General features: G+C 36.4%; 2 protein-coding genes across 1 annotated transcript in view; both read right to left on the bottom strand.

The window, feature by feature from the left end:
- The window catches only part of TTC21B (tetratricopeptide repeat domain 21B), a gene marked incomplete at its 5' end in the record, with an annotated part of 42,432 nt that extends 23,438 nt beyond the window's left edge, over positions 1-18,994 (bottom strand). Inside the window, 17 exons of the mRNA XM_082484541.1 lie at positions 129-239; positions 787-859; positions 1,175-1,413; positions 2,201-2,425; positions 3,653-3,810; positions 4,262-4,391; positions 7,149-7,349; positions 7,843-7,940; positions 9,101-9,293; positions 9,898-9,996; positions 11,526-11,610; positions 12,005-12,162; positions 13,660-13,782; positions 16,023-16,189; positions 17,484-17,594; positions 18,626-18,755; positions 18,974-18,994. Coding sequence (XP_082340667.1) covers positions 129-239; positions 787-859; positions 1,175-1,413; positions 2,201-2,425; positions 3,653-3,810; positions 4,262-4,391; positions 7,149-7,349; positions 7,843-7,940; positions 9,101-9,293; positions 9,898-9,996; positions 11,526-11,610; positions 12,005-12,162; positions 13,660-13,782; positions 16,023-16,189; positions 17,484-17,594; positions 18,626-18,755; positions 18,974-18,994 — 2,322 coding nt within the window. The remainder of the gene's footprint in view (positions 1-128; positions 240-786; positions 860-1,174; positions 1,414-2,200; positions 2,426-3,652; positions 3,811-4,261; positions 4,392-7,148; positions 7,350-7,842; positions 7,941-9,100; positions 9,294-9,897; positions 9,997-11,525; positions 11,611-12,004; positions 12,163-13,659; positions 13,783-16,022; positions 16,190-17,483; positions 17,595-18,625; positions 18,756-18,973) is intronic.
- Positions 1-19,755, bottom strand: part of LOC309672013 (sodium channel protein type 1 subunit alpha) — a gene marked incomplete at both ends in the record, with an annotated part of 554,434 nt that overhangs the window by 344,267 nt on the left and 190,412 nt on the right.

Genomic DNA, 19,755 nt, shown 5'->3' on the forward strand with positions numbered 1-19,755 from the left:
AAGTCTGTTTTGCACTTTAAAGTGAAATGCTTCTTTTACTCAACCTGAAAACAGAATCAGGCAAAGCCCACATATTGACAATAATGGACACAATACTTAATTATCCTAATACAGTATTTATAGAATACCTTTGAATAATTATGAGTTTTGATTAGGGCTTTTCCAATTTTACTTGCCAAAGCTGGATCTTTTGGATTTTTCTTCAAGGCCTGCTCGTAGACTTCTATGGCTTCATCAGGCTTCAACAGTAAAAGATAAAAACACAGAAGTCAAGGATTAAGATAAAAAGTGTATGAAGAAAACAAAATCTTGTAAAACCTCCAGGAATGACTGCCAAGTACTACTGGTTCATAAGCTACAATACTTCTGAGAGAAGAATGATCACTATGAAATTGCAGGAAGCGTAAAGCCCATGTAAATTTCCATTTTCATGCTAAAACAGCATGTGCTAAGATTCAGAACTCTTCTAAACATCTCTAACTTCTTTCTGAACATAATTTAGCTCTCACTTTAGATTTTTGTTAGTCTTATGGGTCGCTGTTCTTCTAGATAAAATTCTCTCCTTGACTTTCACCCTGTCAGCTATCAGAAGAAATGCATTTTCAACAGCTTTTTCTTTGAACTTCGAACAGTTACATTTGTAGCCAGTAATTATGATTTTTTACATACTAAAGCAGTTTCTGTTTGCCAACTATGGATCAATAAGAGTTAGCATGCTACATTGTCTGAACTTGCTAAAGTCAACAAATGACTCCATCATGCGATTAATCTCTAGCAAGCACTTACCTCTTGAATATTCATGTATGCATCACCAAGAAGAAGAAAAGTATGAGCACTTGGCAGTTTTTCTACTAGGTCTCTGGAAAGAGAAGACAGAACCTTGCTCAACATTTAAAATGTCAATAGTGGTATCTAAACAACAATTAGGGCACAACAATTTTATCATCTGCAGATTTTAGTTTTTCTTTGCTTCTGAAAATAAAAAAAAAAAAAACAACATGATACCTTTCCAAAACAGGCCTTCCAATTACTGTTTTAAATGTTATAACATTTACTGAAATGAATTCATTATGTCACTAAATATTTCTGACTTTTTGTAGTAGGGGAAAAAATGAGCTCACCATGCTACCATTAAACATCTATGAAAATACATACACACACTGCAAACTTTTACCTATAGCAGCCAGCATATAACTTCTTATCTTTCCTGTAATGAAGATAAATATCTGCCATTTTTTCTTTAGCTTGTACAAAGTAAGGCTGTTCAGGTGTAATATTTCGGAGCATAGTCAAGGCTTGTTCAACATCTCCTTGAGCAATTGCCAGATCTGCATTTGCAATCACAACTCTTAGTTCCTCAGGAGTTCCAGAAAATTCATTAATGGCGTCTTGCAGTATTATGGCAGCTTCATGCTGCAAATAATAAACCCAATAGAATTAAAGTATTTCCTGTTGTTGAACAGCCAAAAATAAAGACATCACAAGCAAACGAATGTCAAAAAAACCCAAACCACAGTATCTATTTGTTTTGCTTCAACATTTAAAATGTTATTTTCTCTTGATTTTGTAAGTAAAATTCATGTGATATGAACTACCAGAAAAAGTTTTAGTTAAGAAAATAACATTTGTGTTGCATATATACAAGGAGGTGCTCAAAATTCAACTGGATTTTAGCAGCTTGCTCTAACAGGTCCTGCTTTCAGCAGGATGACCTCCAGAGGTCACTTCCAACTACACGATTGTACTGTACGGCTTCTCTTATATTCTTATACAAATGTAGTGTCCTACTGTTTATTAGGATACAGCTGATAGTAAGGATGCTGCTACACAAAGATAAGGACACAAGTCAACAATATTTCTAATAGCAGTCTGACAGTAAAATGGGAATCTACATGCTGGCAAATAAACATCAACAGGATCTCATCCTCAAAATTAAAAGGGGTTTTATAGACTCAAAATTCAGCACCTGCAACTAAGGTTTGGTGGTGGTTTGTTAGTTGTTTTTTTTCCTCTGTACAATTTAATGTACAAGCTGTCAAGTCAGCTACTAACATCTTGGAAATTTTACCAAGCAAATCCTCTTTTACCAAAGAGGTGACAGTATTCTATTCTGAACTAACAAGGATAGACACTTCTGTTAATGGGAAGAGGAAATTGTTTTCAGGTACGTACTACATCTTGAACAAGTTTGCCACCTTACCGGTTCTCCATTCAAACGATGAGCTTCTACTAACTCTAGGAAGACAGACACACGATCACTTGCATCAATTTCAATTTTTTTTCCTTTTGTTTTTGAGGAAGCTGTAGGTTTTCTCATTCCAGGTAAATTTTTTGCCATCTGTAAAGTCTTAATAGCTTCTGATAATTCTCCCATCTTCTTCTGGGTTTGGGCCTTAATTAAGTGATAAACAGGATGTTCTCTCACCTAAAAAAATACATTGAGATAAGGAGTTTCCAAATTTTACTTGATGCATAGTATTCAAACCCCCTGAAAAAAGACTTCTAATTTTTTTTTTTTTAAATTGACCTTAGTTCCTTCTTTCCTCCAAATATATCCAATTTCACTAATTTACTTATGAAAATACTAAAATTTTCAAAGAGTATGCAAACTAATAATTAACTAAGTTTTTAATTACAAAACTGAGATAAGACTTTGGGATAGGCAAAGTTCATTACAGCATTATTTGAAACTAGATTGAATTTTAAGGGATTTTGAGTGTCTTCAATACTGCTCTATGCACACTTCATTAATTAAAAGAGGGATACAATCATTATTTGGCACAAGTCATGCTGCTATTTTGCCACCATCTTAAAACATACTTCACGTGAAAAGGAACTGTCAATAAGGAAAACATAACTGTGTACAAATTTGCAACAACCTCAGTGTCTCCTAACTAGGTAGTTTATCTTCAGCTTTCTTGCATCACTTGGAGGAAGGAACCAAGATGGCAGTATGCTTGCAAGAAAATGGTAGTTTGTCTTTTCAGCTAAGCTCTGGCAAGAGAGCTTAGTGCTAGGCACAAGTGCTAAGTAGAGTGCTGTGTAGAGTGTTAATCACATATAAAGTTACACTGATGTCAACACATCAAAAATCCTATATTTCAATGTATTAGCCCCAAGAAATAAAACTGGCAAGGACCACTGCAAAACAGTGAAAGTCTTCTAATACAGTGCTTAATTTACCAAATTTGCTCCTGAAGGTAGAGAAACGACAGACAAAGATACAACATTAATGGAAGACAGCATAGCATATGGCTACTCTCTTAAAACTTAGAGTGCTTAAAGCAGCATGAATTGTCAAGAGGTAATTACATAGCCCTTCTGATCCCCTCATGCATCTGTGCCTATATTAATTAGCAATTGTACATCTGTGCAAAAAGACCAGAAACAACATTGGATCATTCTTCGTGTCCTTCTATGTTGGCTTTTTAAGACTCTTGCAAGGTTAGTCTGGAATTATGAATTGTTTATATAACATTTTTAAGATTTATGTAAGGATCTGAGAAAAAGCTACCATTTCTTTATTTTGTATTTCAAAACAATTTAAAACTGTTGTTATAAGGCATTAGTTTTGTCCATATGGTCATTTCTTTGATAATTATTCAGATACCGTGTTCATATAAACATCTAGATATTAAACTTTTAAACTCACCTCAAAATTGTAGCTCAGACAGAGTTCCAAGGATTGAGAACACAGTTTAATATTGTTTTGAGCTAAATACACCTGCGCCATCAGTAAGTGTGCATCTGCATAAGAAGGATTCCTTTCAAGACAGTAATGTAGATGACTATGGGCTGCTTCAATATCCCCTAGGAAGTTAAAAAAGGGAAAGCGAAAGAGTAGTTGATATGAAATACAGAGGTTAAATGAAGACCATTTATTAATTATCCACCTTTTTATTTTTAAATACATGTGAGCATTTAGTGAATAAACCCATATAAAAAGTATTATGTGGCTATGGAATGAAATCAAAACCAGGTCAAAGGTAAGATATTTTCCCATTGTTCCATCTGTAGATCATTCAATAAGTGATCTTTTTTGGAAGCAATAGATTAAAAAATATCATATTTATGTGTCTGTATAATTAAGATACACTCCTACAAATCACAAAAAAAGGCAGGGCACGTGTTCTTCACTTAGCTGTAATGAAGTGTTCTGCAGTGAAAGAAAAATATTCACATCGATTTAAAAGCGTGACATCAATTTTTGCTATTCAAGAAAGTCAAGAGGTGGAGAGCTAACCATTCACATAACTATTACCTGACAAGTATTTCACTTTTGCAATTAAAAAGACAGCTTGTTGAAGACCAGGCACAGTTTTTACCACAGTTTCAAGAACAGAAGCACAGTGCTTGAGAATTGGTGAAGGAGACTGCCCAGGACTTGCAGGCTAGGAGGAAAAAAAAACAAAAACAAACCCCAAAAAGCAACATTTCAGTTGACAGGTTTTGGACTTAGATTTCGTCTTAAATCTGAGTTTCACTTTAAACTCAAATGAGCAATAGCAAAGCATTGTTATTTTCTTCAGCACAAAAAGCTAAAAGCTGTCATGATGAAGAAATATTAAAAACATGTTTTAAATTTAAGGGGGCAACTTCTTCATATCAGCAGGAACACAAGACAGCCTCATGGACTTCAAGAATGATAAAAGACTTCAGACCTGACATAAGCTGAACAGTCAGTCCATAAACATTTCGCAACAGAACAGGTTCTCGTCCTGTCCCCCCCTATCTTTGTTCCACACCACAGAACATATCCATACTACTAGCAACAAAATAGCAGCTGAGAAATAGGTACTTTTAGGTAAACTGCTAGTACAATGTACCACATTTTAGTTGCTCATTATCAGAAATCCCCTCATTATTATTATTATGCTCATTATCATTATCCCGCTATTACTTGAGCTAGTTGCTAATTGTTATATATAAAAAAGGAAAAGGCAATCTGAGGATCCTTCTGTTCACAGCTAACATTTCCACAGGACCCATGTCCTGGGGAAGTAGCAATGCTCCACTATCAAACTGAAAGCCCCCACCACCTGGCTAAACTCCTCACTTTCTAATACCACAAACTCATTTTTGCAATAAAGAGATAATGAAACTTCAGGAAAAGCCCGTCTTTTCTTTTACATCTTTCTATGGACGTGAAAAACGGTTTTCATTCCAAATTAAAAACCATCATTACCATTAAGTACTTCTATAATATACCCCAGGGAAATCTTAAGACACTACCTCATAGAATGACACTTCTTATTTGTCTCCATCTGTAATGAAATTGTCATTGCTAATGATGTTTTAGACTTTCAACCATTAACATTTCATTATAGATGGAGGGACGGGTCGTAACAATGGACAACTACTTGTTTGCCTGTTAGATTTTAAAACTGTAAAGAAACAAGGATTTATAGAATCATTGACTGTTTTGGGTTGGAAGGGACCTTAAAGATCATCTAGTTCCAACCACCCTGCCATGGGCAGGGACACCTCCCACTAGACCAAGCTCCTCAAAGCCCCATCCTTGGAAGAGTTCAATGCCAGGCTGGATGGCCAGTCCCATCCAGCCTAGCCTTGAACTCTTCCAAGGATGGGGCATCCACAACATCCCTGGGAAACCTGTTCCAGTGCCTCACTACACGCAAAGAATTTCTTCCTAATATCTATTCTAAATCTAACCTATTCCTATTGAAGCCGTTACCCCTCGTACTATCACTACATGCCCTTGTAAAAAGTCCTTCCCCAGCTCTCCTGTAGGCCCCCTTCAGATACTGGAAGGCTGCTATAAGGTCTTCTCGGAATCTTCTCTTCTCCAGACTGAACAACCCCAACTCTCTCAGCCTGTCCTCATAGCAGAGGTGCTCCAGCCCTCTGATCGTCTTCATGGCCCTCCTCTGGACCCGCTCAAACAGGTCCATGTCTTTCCCATGTTGGGGGCTCCTAAGCCGGATGCAATATTCCAGGTGGGGTCTCACAGAGCAGAGTAGTGGGGCAGAATCACATCCCTCGCCCTGCTGGCCACACTTCTTGTGAGGCAGCGCAGGATAAAGTTGGCCTTCTGGGCTGTGAGCACACATTGCTGGGTCATGTTGAGTTTCTCATCTACCAACATCCCCAAGTCCTCTCCTCAGGGCTGCTCTTAATCTTTTCTCCACCAAGCCTGTATTTGTGCTTGGGATTGTGCTGACCCACGTGCAGGACCTTGTACTTGGCCTTGTTGAACTTCATGCGGTTTACACAAGCCCACCTCTCAAGCCTGTCAAGGTCCCTCTGGATGTCATCCCTCCCCTCCAGCGTGTCGACCACTCCACACAGCTTGGTGTCATTGGGAAACTTGCTGAGGGTGCACTCAGTCCCAACATCCACGTCACTGAAGATGTTAAACAGCACCAGTCCCAGTACCAACCCCAGGAACCCCTGGGAAAGTTCTAGAAAGACTAGAAATTTGCTAATGGCAGGATAAGAAGAGTTGGCTCCCAGCTATTTCAGATGAATAATCTTTTTAAGGAAGACACTTTAAAAAGAAACTTTAAATGTGTTTCTTCTGCTTTAGAGATGTCAGGACTCCGTTCATTTTACTAAGTTCTACATGCCTTTGTTGACAAACCTAGCACAAGCAAATTCAGTCACAGAAAATTAGCCATCTATATATGAGTGAGATTTTTCTTTGGGATTAGTAATAATATAAAAGAAAAGTAGTATTCCACTGACTTTTACCAACACACAAAAGAAACTGAAACAAAGGAAGAACATACATATACTGAAAAGACATCCTGAACTGACAAAACTATTTCAAGAATAGGATCATCCATGCGGACATCCTAGTTTCATATTGAGATAGCTCTATTCACTGTATTGTTTCCTGATCAAAAGAGGTACTAAAAAGTACAAATGCACACACAGAGTGCATTAAACAAATATCCCAAGTTTCCTCAGGTGTCATTACTGAAACTTGCTCACTTCACAAAAGAAGTATTTTCATGGTTATTTTGATTAAACAGCAATATAATATTTTAAAATACACTTTTACTTAAAAGACATTCACATTTTAAGAGGGAAAATTTTCTAAATTTTTGCTTCATGATTAGCTGATCTCAAAATTAAATCCAAGAATAATTTCCATTTTCAGACAGACACGATCTAGAGCTGCTTACCTGTGCTGGGCAAAAATTAAGATATTCCTTAATGATTTCTAGCAAGAAATCAGGGTTTAGTTTTTCAAAATATTCCACACCAAGAGGAAAACCATGCAAAGATGAAAAGTGAGTATCCAGAACATCATTCAATAAGGCAAGAACTTCTTCTTGTCTCTTATGTTTCTTCATAGCTAGGACTGCCCGCAAGAAAGATAGTTCCTACAGAAGAAAAAAGAAATAAAGCATTCTCCATATTCCAGATACGTTCTTCTGTTACTCATACAATACTGCATAATCATTTAATGCTAGCCATTTCTTCTTTATATTTAGGGATACTGTAAGGCATTTAGTATGTTCACTGTAAATGACACTAATTATTATATCAATGCAAATTCCTTTAATTTGCGCAAGAAGCTCTGCATTTTTCTGGGTGCAAAATCCTGAAAATAATTAATATCCCTCCCTGCCTGACATTTCAAACTTATCTTCAGAGATAAAGCACTGCAGGAAGGCAATGATGTTTTTGCTCTGTTTTGCAAAGTTAGGCAACACATTAACTAAGGTTGACAGGAAGAAAAATGGAAATTTCAATTTAATGGTACTCCATTAAGAATGCTCTGCTTAAGTGACTGAAATATAGAACATGAAGTAGCTAGTAGATCACAATTCAGATTGTAATCAAAGTATTTTAATGAAGGAAGAGGTCTCCTACCCCAGATTTCCCAATGGACTGTTGAATTTCGTTAAGAAACTCCAACTGCTGCTCTGCATCTTCTAATTGCCCTTGTATTAGCTGACAACGGATAATTCCTGTAACATATTTAAACATTTTATTGCAGGTTTGACTTCCTAGTGAAGCTCATGCTTTGTTTTACAGAATTAGCCTTTTCTCTCCTCAACCTCTTCATAAAGTGTGGATGCGAGAAGAAGGAATAGATCAAGACTTACGGTAATGCAGATTTTACGTACTTAGAAACATGTTGGATAGATGATGCATGATTGATACATTAATATATGCAATGCTATAAAGCAGTTTCATGGAAAGATCTCATCCCTTATATTACAAAGTCTAAAACAGTAAATTGAACTAGTTCTAGACTAAGTAGAACCATAAAGTCCAGCTTCTAAATTCATCACAAGTACAAGAAGCAAAATGAAATGAAGAAAAACACCCACACACCCCCTACCACAAACATAAACCACTCCTATCCCCTCAATTTTTCATACTGTTTGAAGTTTCAGATTAGAAGGCAATGTCAGATTAGAAGGTATAGTCAAAGAGAAGAAATGTAAGGGAAAATCTGTGATGTCCGCATACCATATTTACTCTCCATTTTCTTGACAGCAATTGGACTTTATCAAAAGCAGGTTTGGTTTTGCTTGTTTGTGTGTCATGTCGTGTCCATCGTGCCCCCCCCCCCCAAAAGAACGTAACACATACATCAAAGGTATGAGACATTTTGACTCGATTATGTTTTTCAACCTAATTTAGACACATATGTAGCCATGGACAACTTGTTCTATCAACTGCCCATGAATTTTTTATTTCTCTAGCACCTAAGAGTTCTCTAGTTTTAGGCACTACAGAAATAAAATAAAATAAAATAAAATAAAATAAAATAAAATAAAATAAAATAAAATAAAATAAAATAAAATAAAATAAAATAAAATAAAATAAAATAAAATAAAATAAGATACAGCCACATCTCTGTCCTTGCCAGTACTTTGAGAGTTCTAATTTAAAAGAGAATAGTTTCCTTTTTCAAAAGGAAGACCAAAAGATATATCCAGTGAGGAGAAACTGTTGCTACAGGGAAGACAGTGTAACATGAACCAGAAAGTACTGCCCAATGCTGCTGTTCTATTAGTTCTAGATTTTCCCAGTAGCAGTAGTAGGAAGACTTGATCAAAAAAGCTTTGTCTGTGCCTTAAGACCAGTAAAAAAACAGAAAAAAAGTGTAAGACCTTACCAGTTAGTGCAGCAACACTCGTTTCATCAAGTGTCATTGCAGTCTTGTACCATTTTAAAGCTTCTTTCACTTTCCCTTGTAAAATCATTTGATATCCAAGTTCAGTAGCAAATTCTGCATTGTCAGATGCCAAATCAGATGCTCTTTCAACTAAGGTTTGTGTATGTTGAAGGATGAGTTGGTTTCGGCCACACTAATAGTAAGAATAATCTTTAAGCCTTAAGTTTTTCTTATTTTTCAGATTCACTTAGAAAAACACAGTGAATATTGCTGTAACAGTCTAGACAACTTCTCATATAAGACTAATATAATCTGTAGTAATTCTGTAGAAATTGTGACATTAAAGTGTGCTGGATTCAAACATAAATATACAGTATCATATAATAAGAAATAGTTGATAGTGCCTTTGAATGCTTCCCTAAAATTATTCTGATAAAGAATAGATTAAAGGAAACTCCAGTTTCAAGTCTATGTGATTAACTTTGTCACTTTCCTACATTAAGAGTATGGCTGGTGGACATTTAAGTGTATTTTCATTGGAAACCTGTTTCTCATTTAAAAGCGAGCAGTAAAAACATTTTTGGAAATGAGATGGCTTAAGTATTGTGATTCATACTGAATGTAAAACTTTAAAAATGTAGTTACCAAAGGCTACACAAGGTGGTTTCAATTGTCTGAAATCTACTTTTTAGCAGACATTTAACATTCTGCCTACCAGAAAATAAAACAAAAACCAGGATATATATATAGTTGTATGCCACTTAAAAAAAACCAAACTAAAACAAAACCATACTCACTGTTCTACTGAAAGCTAAAGCCATTTTACAGAAGAGCTGCGAATTACGTGGTTCTAACCTGTCCAGTGCTTTAATTAGGTCTCCCAGTCTTGCTGAAGCCTTGGAGAAAAAGGGGTAGCATAATAAGTAATAAAAAGAATGATCAGATTAGGACAACTGAATAGTTTTCACTAAAAACTAGTTACAATTTTTACTATGCAATGATATCTTGAAATTTAAACTCAGAAATTTTCAGGGCTAGTAGTCAAATTTATTTTGAATTCCTAGAAAAATACTCTGGAATTGTAAAGTGACAAAGTACATCATGTGTCCTCTTTACATGCTTTAAAAATAAGTGAAAAACTTGAGCTGGATCTGATATAATGAAAGTGTCTCATAAAGCAAGATAGTCTAACGAATCCTTCATCTGTGAATTTTGCTCTGACTTGATTGCAATACAGACATACATGCTCAAAACCAAAGCAATACAGATGCCCAGACTTTTAACATCAGTTTCTCAAACCACCTAAGGTACTTCAGATATTTCTGGGGTTACAATAACGAGGTACATGGTTTTTTTTATTAATATGATTTTACATGGAAAGACTGAATTACGGTTAAATTTCATCAGGTTTTATTTTTTTTTCCTAGACATGAGTCTTAGTCACATGTGATTTTTTTTACCCCAGAATCTTTTGTTTACGTGCTACCGTATGCAGCAAGTTTCATTCCTGGACAGCTTTACTGAATTGGAATATGCAATTGTTACTGTTTCTCCATATTTCTTATGATTGTGCATAAGTAAGACTTAAATTTGATGATAAATACACTAATGATTAAAGAGTTCTTTGCAAGAACTAAAAACAACCTAAAATACCTTTTCCTCTAGAACTTGAAAAAAACTAAAAAACACTAAAACACTTCAATTTTTTTTTTTGCTAAGTCTCCACTTAAATTATGCCAGCATCTTTGAGAAATGAGAAAAAGATATTTACAAATATTTAATGATTTTTCAAGACAATTTAGATAATGTATTTCAAAATTTCCTGAAAAATGGTACAGGCACCATATATACAAAATACGTGCATATATCCTTGTGCAGAAAAGGATAATGGGAGTGGAAGGAAAAGAGAATTCTTAGAGCTAGTAAGAACCCCAGTATCTGTCAAAAAAGGGGGAACAAATCCCAGTTTATACAACCTAACATCACAGACTGTTGTTAAGTGACTATGACCCCCTTCCAAAAATTTATCACTACATGACCTCATTATTTCCCTTATTTCAATTAATACAATACTTAAAATTAATGGCTTACTTTTATAATTTATAAAAGGAACATCTAAACAGTAAAAGATTACTTTGATGATTCAAATCAACATGATTCAATTAACTGTCCAGGGGAGACTTCTGTTTGGCTTAATTCCTGTTCTCTGGGTAAGTAAAAATGTAAAAAATTATACTTCCCTTGGCATCCAGAAAACACCCCAACAATAAGCTAAGCGGCTATTTGAGTCAAGAGTAGGTGAATATACCTCTTCCTGCAGATAAGTAGTGTAGCACAGGACTAGACAAAAGACAGAGATAGTGCATGTAGGATCTAGTTCCTACAAAGGCTGTGGTATGCTCAATCTGCTACTAAAAAGACTCACCTCAGAGATATTTCCTTCCCTACACAGATAATGCAGGGCTTCCATTCTTATGGCTTCTAAATTGAGGGCATCTTTCTGCAATAGTCTAAAGCCAAACAAAAGGTGACGGTAAATAAACCAAAACAAAACATTTGCTCAGTCATCTGTTTTATCCTAAAAGTGGAATAAAATAATTTGTATTGCACAGTCACTTTAAGTCATAGATCTCAATTGAAAGCACGGCTTTGTTACTTCATGCCTATCTCAAAAAAGGTCCTCTTCCATCCCAAATGGATTCACATACTGATACAGTACCCTCACAGAATTGCAAGGCTGAGTTCTAATAACGCAATTTAGTTTAAATTTACTTTTTGAAAAAACTGATTTAACATTCAAACTCATTAAAAATGAATGGAAACCTATCTACTTTTGTTTCAAAGTTTGCTTACGGTATAAGCATGGCAAGAACACAATTAGTGACGTGCTACTTCATACTCAACCTATGTGCCGTTTCAACCGCCTGCTCCCAGTCCTGCAAGGCTAGTTGTAGCTTCATTTTCTTTATGAAAGCAGGAATGAAGTTCGGAAAGTTTGCAATTATCTGGTTCACAGTTTCCAGAGCTCCTGAATAATTCTGTCGGACCTCAAAATACTGTGCCTAATGGAAGGAAGAGAAGTCACGTCAAAAGCCTTTACACTCACATAGGTGAGAATATTCAGAAGTTCAGAGTTTGCAAGTTACTAGTCAGTTATAAGCAAACAAAAGACAGAGATATGTACGCTGAGGAGTAAAAATGTCTTATTAGGTTTCAAATAACTTTGTATAAAGCATCTCACAATTTTAGGATATTGAACAGAACCCACAGATTAAACATCTTTTCAAGCCCTGAAGTATGTACTATCTAACCTATACTCAGTAGGTCACTGTTTTTGTTGCCAGAATTAACGAGTTTTTAAATTGTAAAGCAATTTACAGGGTACTCTAAATACATAACTTATTTTACATATTCATTACATATTTTTGAGATAGAAATAGTGCAAACATAGTAGTTTCTGAGAGTGAATTTCTTAAGCCATAGCAAGATAGATGTCTATCTAAAATCAAATCGCAGTAACTAAATTTAAGATATACTGGCAACTGAAGTCAACGGTCCGCATACAGCCAAGCACACGTGCCTAACCAAATACTATTGTGTACACTGCCCTGAACTTCAGTCGTCTTATTTTCACTGAACAATTTTTTGCTGCATTTAGCTTTAGAATATTAAATAAGTATTATATTGATGAGTAGTGTCTGTGATATAAACAAACAGCATACTCCAAAACAGAAAAATGTGTAAAAAAAACCCAATTCATGCCACTCCCTTAATGAAATATAATCAAAACAATCACTTGAAACAGACTAACGATGATTAAAAGAGTGTTAACAATGTTCATAGATGATCACAATACAGTGTTTAACTACTACTTTTTTTGCCACAGCACACAGCAATTCTGTCATGTGGATATGTGTCCCACACAAAAAGGGAGAAATGACACATACTTCTACATTTTCAGGTGATTTCAAACCTCATTTCTTACATATAAATACATGAATAAAAATAGTTTTTCTTATGTATATAGTAAAAATCATAATCTCAGTAGACATTTAGACTATATTTAACCTATACCCTTCTTTTTTTACATTGGTGTCTAATGGAGCATAAAGTCTGGGGGGCGGGGGGGAATTCACAGTTATGCGTATGGCAACAGAGGCAGCGTACCATTACTGCAACCCAGGCGTGCCCTTTTGTCCTAATCTACAAAGAAAGTAAGAAGTCTTACAAATCTCCGCTACTTGGTAAAATTAACTACAAACTATTTACTATGGGCTGTCTACCAAAGGAAACAGAACTGTCAGTATATTTTTGCTGCACTAGTAATCGATTTATGTGATAGCTCTTCTATGCTCCTTAAACAATTTCATAAATCAATTCAAACTTCATTTCTGCTAAAACCTAGTCTTTTCCTCCTAACAGAACCAGCACGATTGAGCTGTATTTCTATTCCTCGGACAAGCTCGCTTACCATAGACAACTATTCTCAGCATGTCTCTAATTACTCTACAAGACTAATATGACATTTAGGAAGCATTAAAATCATGAAGTAAACTTACTTTACCAAGCAGAGCAAAAACATCATTGCCTTCCTGCAGTGCTTCATCGAAGTATTTCACAGCTTTTTTAATGTGAGTTTCTTTCCCACAGGTAAGATCAAGCCATGCTTTCAAAATCAACCCCTGCAAACAAAATATAAATTGGAATTCTTTTCTAACTAGGTAGTAAAAAAGCATACTAGATACAGTAATAAATAGATATAACCTAAAAATAGAGTAAGACTTCAGGTATGTACTTTTAATTATTAAAAATATATACTTGAAATTATAACCAGTCTACAGCATAACATAAAATATTAGTAATTCATTCCAGCACGAAACTAATCAAACAGTGTATCTACTTGTGGTTTTTTTAAAAAAAAAAAAAACAAACCAATCGCACTGAACTAGTTTAACATGCTCAGCAGACAGAACAAAACTTTGCGGAAGTGATCACATAAGATTGCAAACATTTCCACAGAATATTTTCTGAAGATTTTGTTTATATGAGACACTGGGAAACATATGGGGTGTTGGTTTTTTTCTTCTACTTTCTGATTAAAAAGAAAAACCTGTGTGTGAAGGGCAAAGATCCGACATTTCCCAAATCCCCAACAGTACTATAAACAATTTAACACTTAGAACTTCTAAAAGGTGAAATGAGTCTTTTCATTGAAGAAATTATTACTTGTGATTAATGAATTTTATTTATCTTATATGTTCCAGACATTTAATTATACCTTAAGTAAATCAAATCTGTTTTGAAGTGCTGCATTATTTAACCAAAGTATAATTGCCATCAAAACAAAAATTTAAACTACAAAATATCACTAGCTCTTTCATAACATAAAATTAAAGAAGTGAGTCATCCATTTAAAACTTAAAGGTCAGTAAAGAGCCATATTTTGTAATTGCTAATAATCAGGGTCACGATTTTGTTCTGCAACAGAGACTGGCTGAAATTCATATACTCAAGCATTTAAAAAAAAATGGAAGGTATTTTACTTATATATAAGGAGTACATACAGTATCTTATCAAAATGAACTACACATACTAAGCAAATCATACTTCACTATGTTTAAGGACCCTAAACAGCTCCCAAAAATCTGAAGTACATGTAACTTTGTATTGCCTAATTAGGAAAAGGATAAGCATAACTGAACATAGGAAAAGCAAAACTATGTTTTCTATATATTTAAATGCTAATGTACATTTACATTTATGTGAACGTCTCTCTGTAAAAAAAAAAAATAAAACAAATTAATTATTTCAAATCCATTAAATACTTTGCTGGAAATATTTCCTACTAAGCAATATTCTCAATTAGTGTCTCTTAAAATCAAAAACAACTACTACAGTTTCAATCAGCAAAGTCATAAATACTGCTAGTTTTTTCCAAAATGGCACACCCTTAGTTTTGTTAGAAATTAAAACATTAATGCTTTGTGATATCCTTAACTGTGTCTTCAACAGTAAAAATTAGCCAGTAGTTAAAAATAACTACCAATTTTAATTAGCAATCAGTGATAGTTCAAAAGCTAAGCCATTGCTTAAATTGATAATGTAATTTCAGAAATTAATGTCTAGAATAGTTGCGGATTTCTAAGGCACATAATATCATGTAAACCATAAAAATGTAGATTACAAATTGAGCAGTGTACTGAACCACAGAGAGGAACAATTCAGAAACATTTGTGTTTAATACTAGTGTCATAATAGAACAATTATGCATTCAAATAACAGCTCTGCCTTGAAGACGTCCGACTACAAAAAAAATGGGGGTTTATGTTTTTTCTCCCCTTGAACTGAAACCGATACCACCCTTAAAAAAAAAAAAAAACATAGTAAGTTTTCACAAACCTCTTTAAAGATTAAAGATTCTAGTGAATTTTGATGTCTGTATATAAATGCAAATGACATTGCCGCATACAACACTTAAACAGATTTTAAAACAAATTACATTCAGTAAAACCTCATGCAAATTTTGCCTTTAACAACTGCTGAGAATTTAAATCCCCAATCCTCTGGGTATTTTTGAATCTTCAGATTCAAAACAGATGTCTCCCTCTAGTGAGACTATCACATTTATTTTTTTGCTAGGAATTATGATCTCTATCAAAGTAGCAAAATTGGCATAACTACGTATTATTTCCATTGGTCAATGCAAACCTCTCACTTCTTAAGTGAAAATGAATACTTAGCGGACAAAAAACATAATGATGGGAATTCTACTCGGCCTTGTCAAAAGAATTTATGACATTAAGAAAGAAAGCATTAGAACACAGAACAGTTAAAGGAAACCTCCAAATTGCATCGGTGCAATAAGTCCACCTTCACAGTATACACGGTCCTATCGCTATTTTACACAGAACAAAAAAGTTACCTCTTTACCACCACCAGAAACTTTGATCATTCTATCGACATATTCACGGGCTTTGTCCTCACGACCAAGATGCCACAAAAATAAGCCAGCGAAGTAGAGAGCCTGCTGTCCCGCTGTTTTACGTTGCTCCTTCATTTTTGCATCCAACTCTAAAATAGCATCTCGATCTGAAAAGGTTTTGTTCAGAGCTTTTGTTGATAGCATCTCAAAATATTACAAAAGAGGAGCACATAAGCCAAGGGCTTCCAAAGCACACATTGTTTTCTGTATTATATATTGATAAACACACAGGCAATACCTCCCAATTAAAAATATTGGTCAGGTACAGATGTAAAAGACAGAAGAGGGTTCCCATTAACATTGTCGTCTGTGCAAGAACACTGCTATTTGTTAAACTTTAGATTTGTAGCTGAGACTTCTGCCAGATAAATGGAAACTTGACAACAAGGTTCACATTTATAGCAGTGTCTGCCAAATAAGTAAACAGTTAACTGTAAATAGCAGCCCTACAACGCTGAACACAAGATGATTTAGCTCCAGAAGCCCTGGAAAATGTGTGATGTGTTTCTTAACACTAAAGCTCATTTTCTTACTTCCTCATTGTTATATTCAGTCGCTCTCACCAGGTTAACCCCACACAGAAATCTCATTTGGTGTGTGGGACTTACTGCCAAATAATTTCTTTTAGCCACATTCATTTCTGGTCCTTTTTTCAGAGCCATTAAAATCAAATGTCTCACTCTTACTGCCATGACTTTTTCAGACAGCCTTGAAATGCATGCTAATTTTGCTGCCCTACACTATTAAACTTCAAGGACTCAAATAAGAGTGATGTCATTAGTCACAGCTGTTTGACATCATACTGCTTAACTAAACTGTCAGTAACAGTTAAAAACACACAGAGTCAGGAAGATACCAGGCAACAGTATAACGATAACTCCATTTACCTGATAAACGAACCGGGGGTTTTGAGAATATAATTCTTAGCAAAATAACCCCAGATTTTAGATTGGAGAAAGGAATACCAACATTCACAAAATTCTCTTCTCTCTTTCTAAGGTCAGGGTAACTTGAAAAACACAAATAGCGTGGCTTTAATGATTTCTTAGATGGCTGTTCTGCTCAAAAGTACCACTATCAGACAAGACAGAACAAAGATCACAAAAAGCGTCATTCACTTTTTTTTTTTCATAAAAGATTTTTCATCACGGTAAATAAATGAGATTATTGGTTTGGGTTTTTTTAGTGTTTTATTTTAACATTCAGTCTTACTCTCACAGTTTTGTGTTTCGGTATTTTTGTTTACAGTCTTGACAAGTGTCACTCAATTCAGTACTAGATACTATGTAAAAAGCAAAGCTAGAGTATACCTTTTTAAATTAGGCAGAATTGGTCTACAACTCTCAGATCTTCACACACAACTGTTTAAAACATGAAGCAGTATTGTGTTAATAGGCGTACCTGGATTAGGGCTCTTTTTATGGGCATAAATCAGAGCCATCATTGTACAAAGTGACACCTCCTGTTTGTTTTTAATAGACTCCAACCGTCGAATAGCCTCTTGGATGTCACCTATTGAAAACAAGTGCAAAATAGGCTGTAACATTTTTCAAGACAAAATATCAGCATCAAAACCTCAATCTGACTTAAATTCATTTTTTTCTTCTGTGTTTTTGATAACACTTTCTTCATAACTTCCTTCATTATTCACACATCCATTTTCACTTGTTTGTGCAAGTCTTTCAAACACACAAGAAAGAAAAAAGCATCTCAATGCTGAGAACTTGAAAGCAGTTATGTGCTAGTTCTGCCAACTGCCACAAAGATGAAAATCATCTTTATTATTTGTTTTATATAGGGCACTGTTTCTTTATATAGCCGGGATTTTTGCCTTGTTTATGTTAATCTTTTGAATATCAACAGAAGAGACATCTTGAAAAAAAGGAGTGTATGATTGTAAGAAAAACAAAAAAAAAGTCAGGGAGTCTGGGAACAGATACTCCTTTTAAATCTTTTCAATCCTTGCTAGCCCCCTGCCACCACCCTCCCCCACTTTGGGTTACTTGTTAGTATTCTGAGACATGCTTGAAATATGGATTTAGCTAAATAAACTTCTCAAAACAGTTTAATGTACACAAAGATCATCCCAATAGGTATTAACTTTCAGCTCCTCTGTGCAGCTGGATATAACAAAGTTAAATAGAGCAAGGCAAGAAATATTAGCTTGAACAAGCAAATTGCAATGGGCATTTGGACAGGGCTCAAATTCCCTCCAAGGAACCCGTTTACTTGACCCACATTCATGTAAACGTTCAAAAAAAAAAAAAATCACCACCACCACCCCCAAAATAAAGAGATATTCACTATTTCCCACTTCAGCACTACGTGGTCTAGATCAGTTTCATTCAAAACGCGCGTGTGTGTGTGACAGATCATGAAACACTGGCAGCCTTGTCAACACGGAAAACATTCAGACTCCGTAACATCGATTTCTTTCTGCGTAGCAGACTAAAGACTGCGTTTTGCGAGGCAGGGAAAACCAGCGTTTTGGGAGGGCTGTGGAGGGACAGGACACAACACCCAGCTCCCCCGCACCCCTTTACCTGCCCTCAAGGCGCCGTAGGCCCGGTAGAAAACGAACACCGGATCGCTGCCCAGCCGCCCCAGCGCCTCATCCGCCGCAGCCCGGACATGGTGGAAGTAACCTTCTTGGCAGTAATAATTGAGCAGGGCCTGCGGGAGAGGCGGCCTATGTTCACTCGTGCAAACGCTTCACCCTGGGACGGCAGGAGACCGCGCGGACCAGATCAGATCGGCCCCGTCTGGCCACTCGTCCTCCCGCCCCAGGCCCCACCGCCCCCTCCAGCCGCTCGTCAGCCGCAGCCGCCCCTGCGAAGCCCCACATTAGCAGAGAGGCACAGTGCGAGAGGGCGCCCGGCAGCAGCGCCCACCTGTTGCACCTCAACGTCCATCGTTGCTAACCAACACCGCCGAGGGGGGGCCACCGGAAGGGTGAGGGAGCCCTTAGCCGCACGCTGCTATTGGCTGTCTTGCAGGAGCGGCCACTACCATTGGTTTGGAAGGAAAGGAGGCGGGAGACACACGGGAAGAAAAACTTGCGGAAACCGCCGGAACGTCTCTAGCGGCCCATTGGGCGCTCGGGAGATGGGGGCGGGTCCACTCGGACGGGAGACCCCGTACCATTGGGTGAGAGGCGGGAGGGGCGGGGTTTGAACACACCTTGGCGGGCGGTGCCGGCTGTGGGGGTGTGGCGCTCCTTGTCGGCGGGGATTGGCGGTCTCGGCGGCTCTCCCTCAGGAGCGGTGACATGCGGTAGTCTGCCACGGCCTGAACGCTGAATGGAAAGCTTTGAGAATTTGTTGATTTTCTTGCTTTTTTTAATTGGCTGGACGAGCGACTGAGTGGCCCACACTCTATGTGTTTCATAACGTATCTCAATACTGAGCACTTCAAGTTATGTGAAACTTGTCTGTAGAAATGAAATAGCAATGGGGTAAAATCAAATACAGAAGGTTATCCCCCTCCCATCTTTCCTCCTAGGAAATTGCAGAGTTGCAAAGACTAGTACAATTCAGGTTTTTTGTTGGAGGTGAAAGCATCCTCAGTCGTCGTTTCTAGACACCAGAAACAAACAACTGTTGCTAAATAATGGTCCTTTAGAATGGTTGTGTTGTCGACCAGTGTGAGAAATGTCAATAATTAGTACAAGGAG

Source organism: Vanellus vanellus, assembly GCF_965231255.1.
Source record: "Vanellus vanellus genome assembly, chromosome: 5".
Lineage (NCBI taxonomy): Eukaryota > Metazoa > Chordata > Aves > Charadriiformes > Charadriidae > Vanellus > Vanellus vanellus.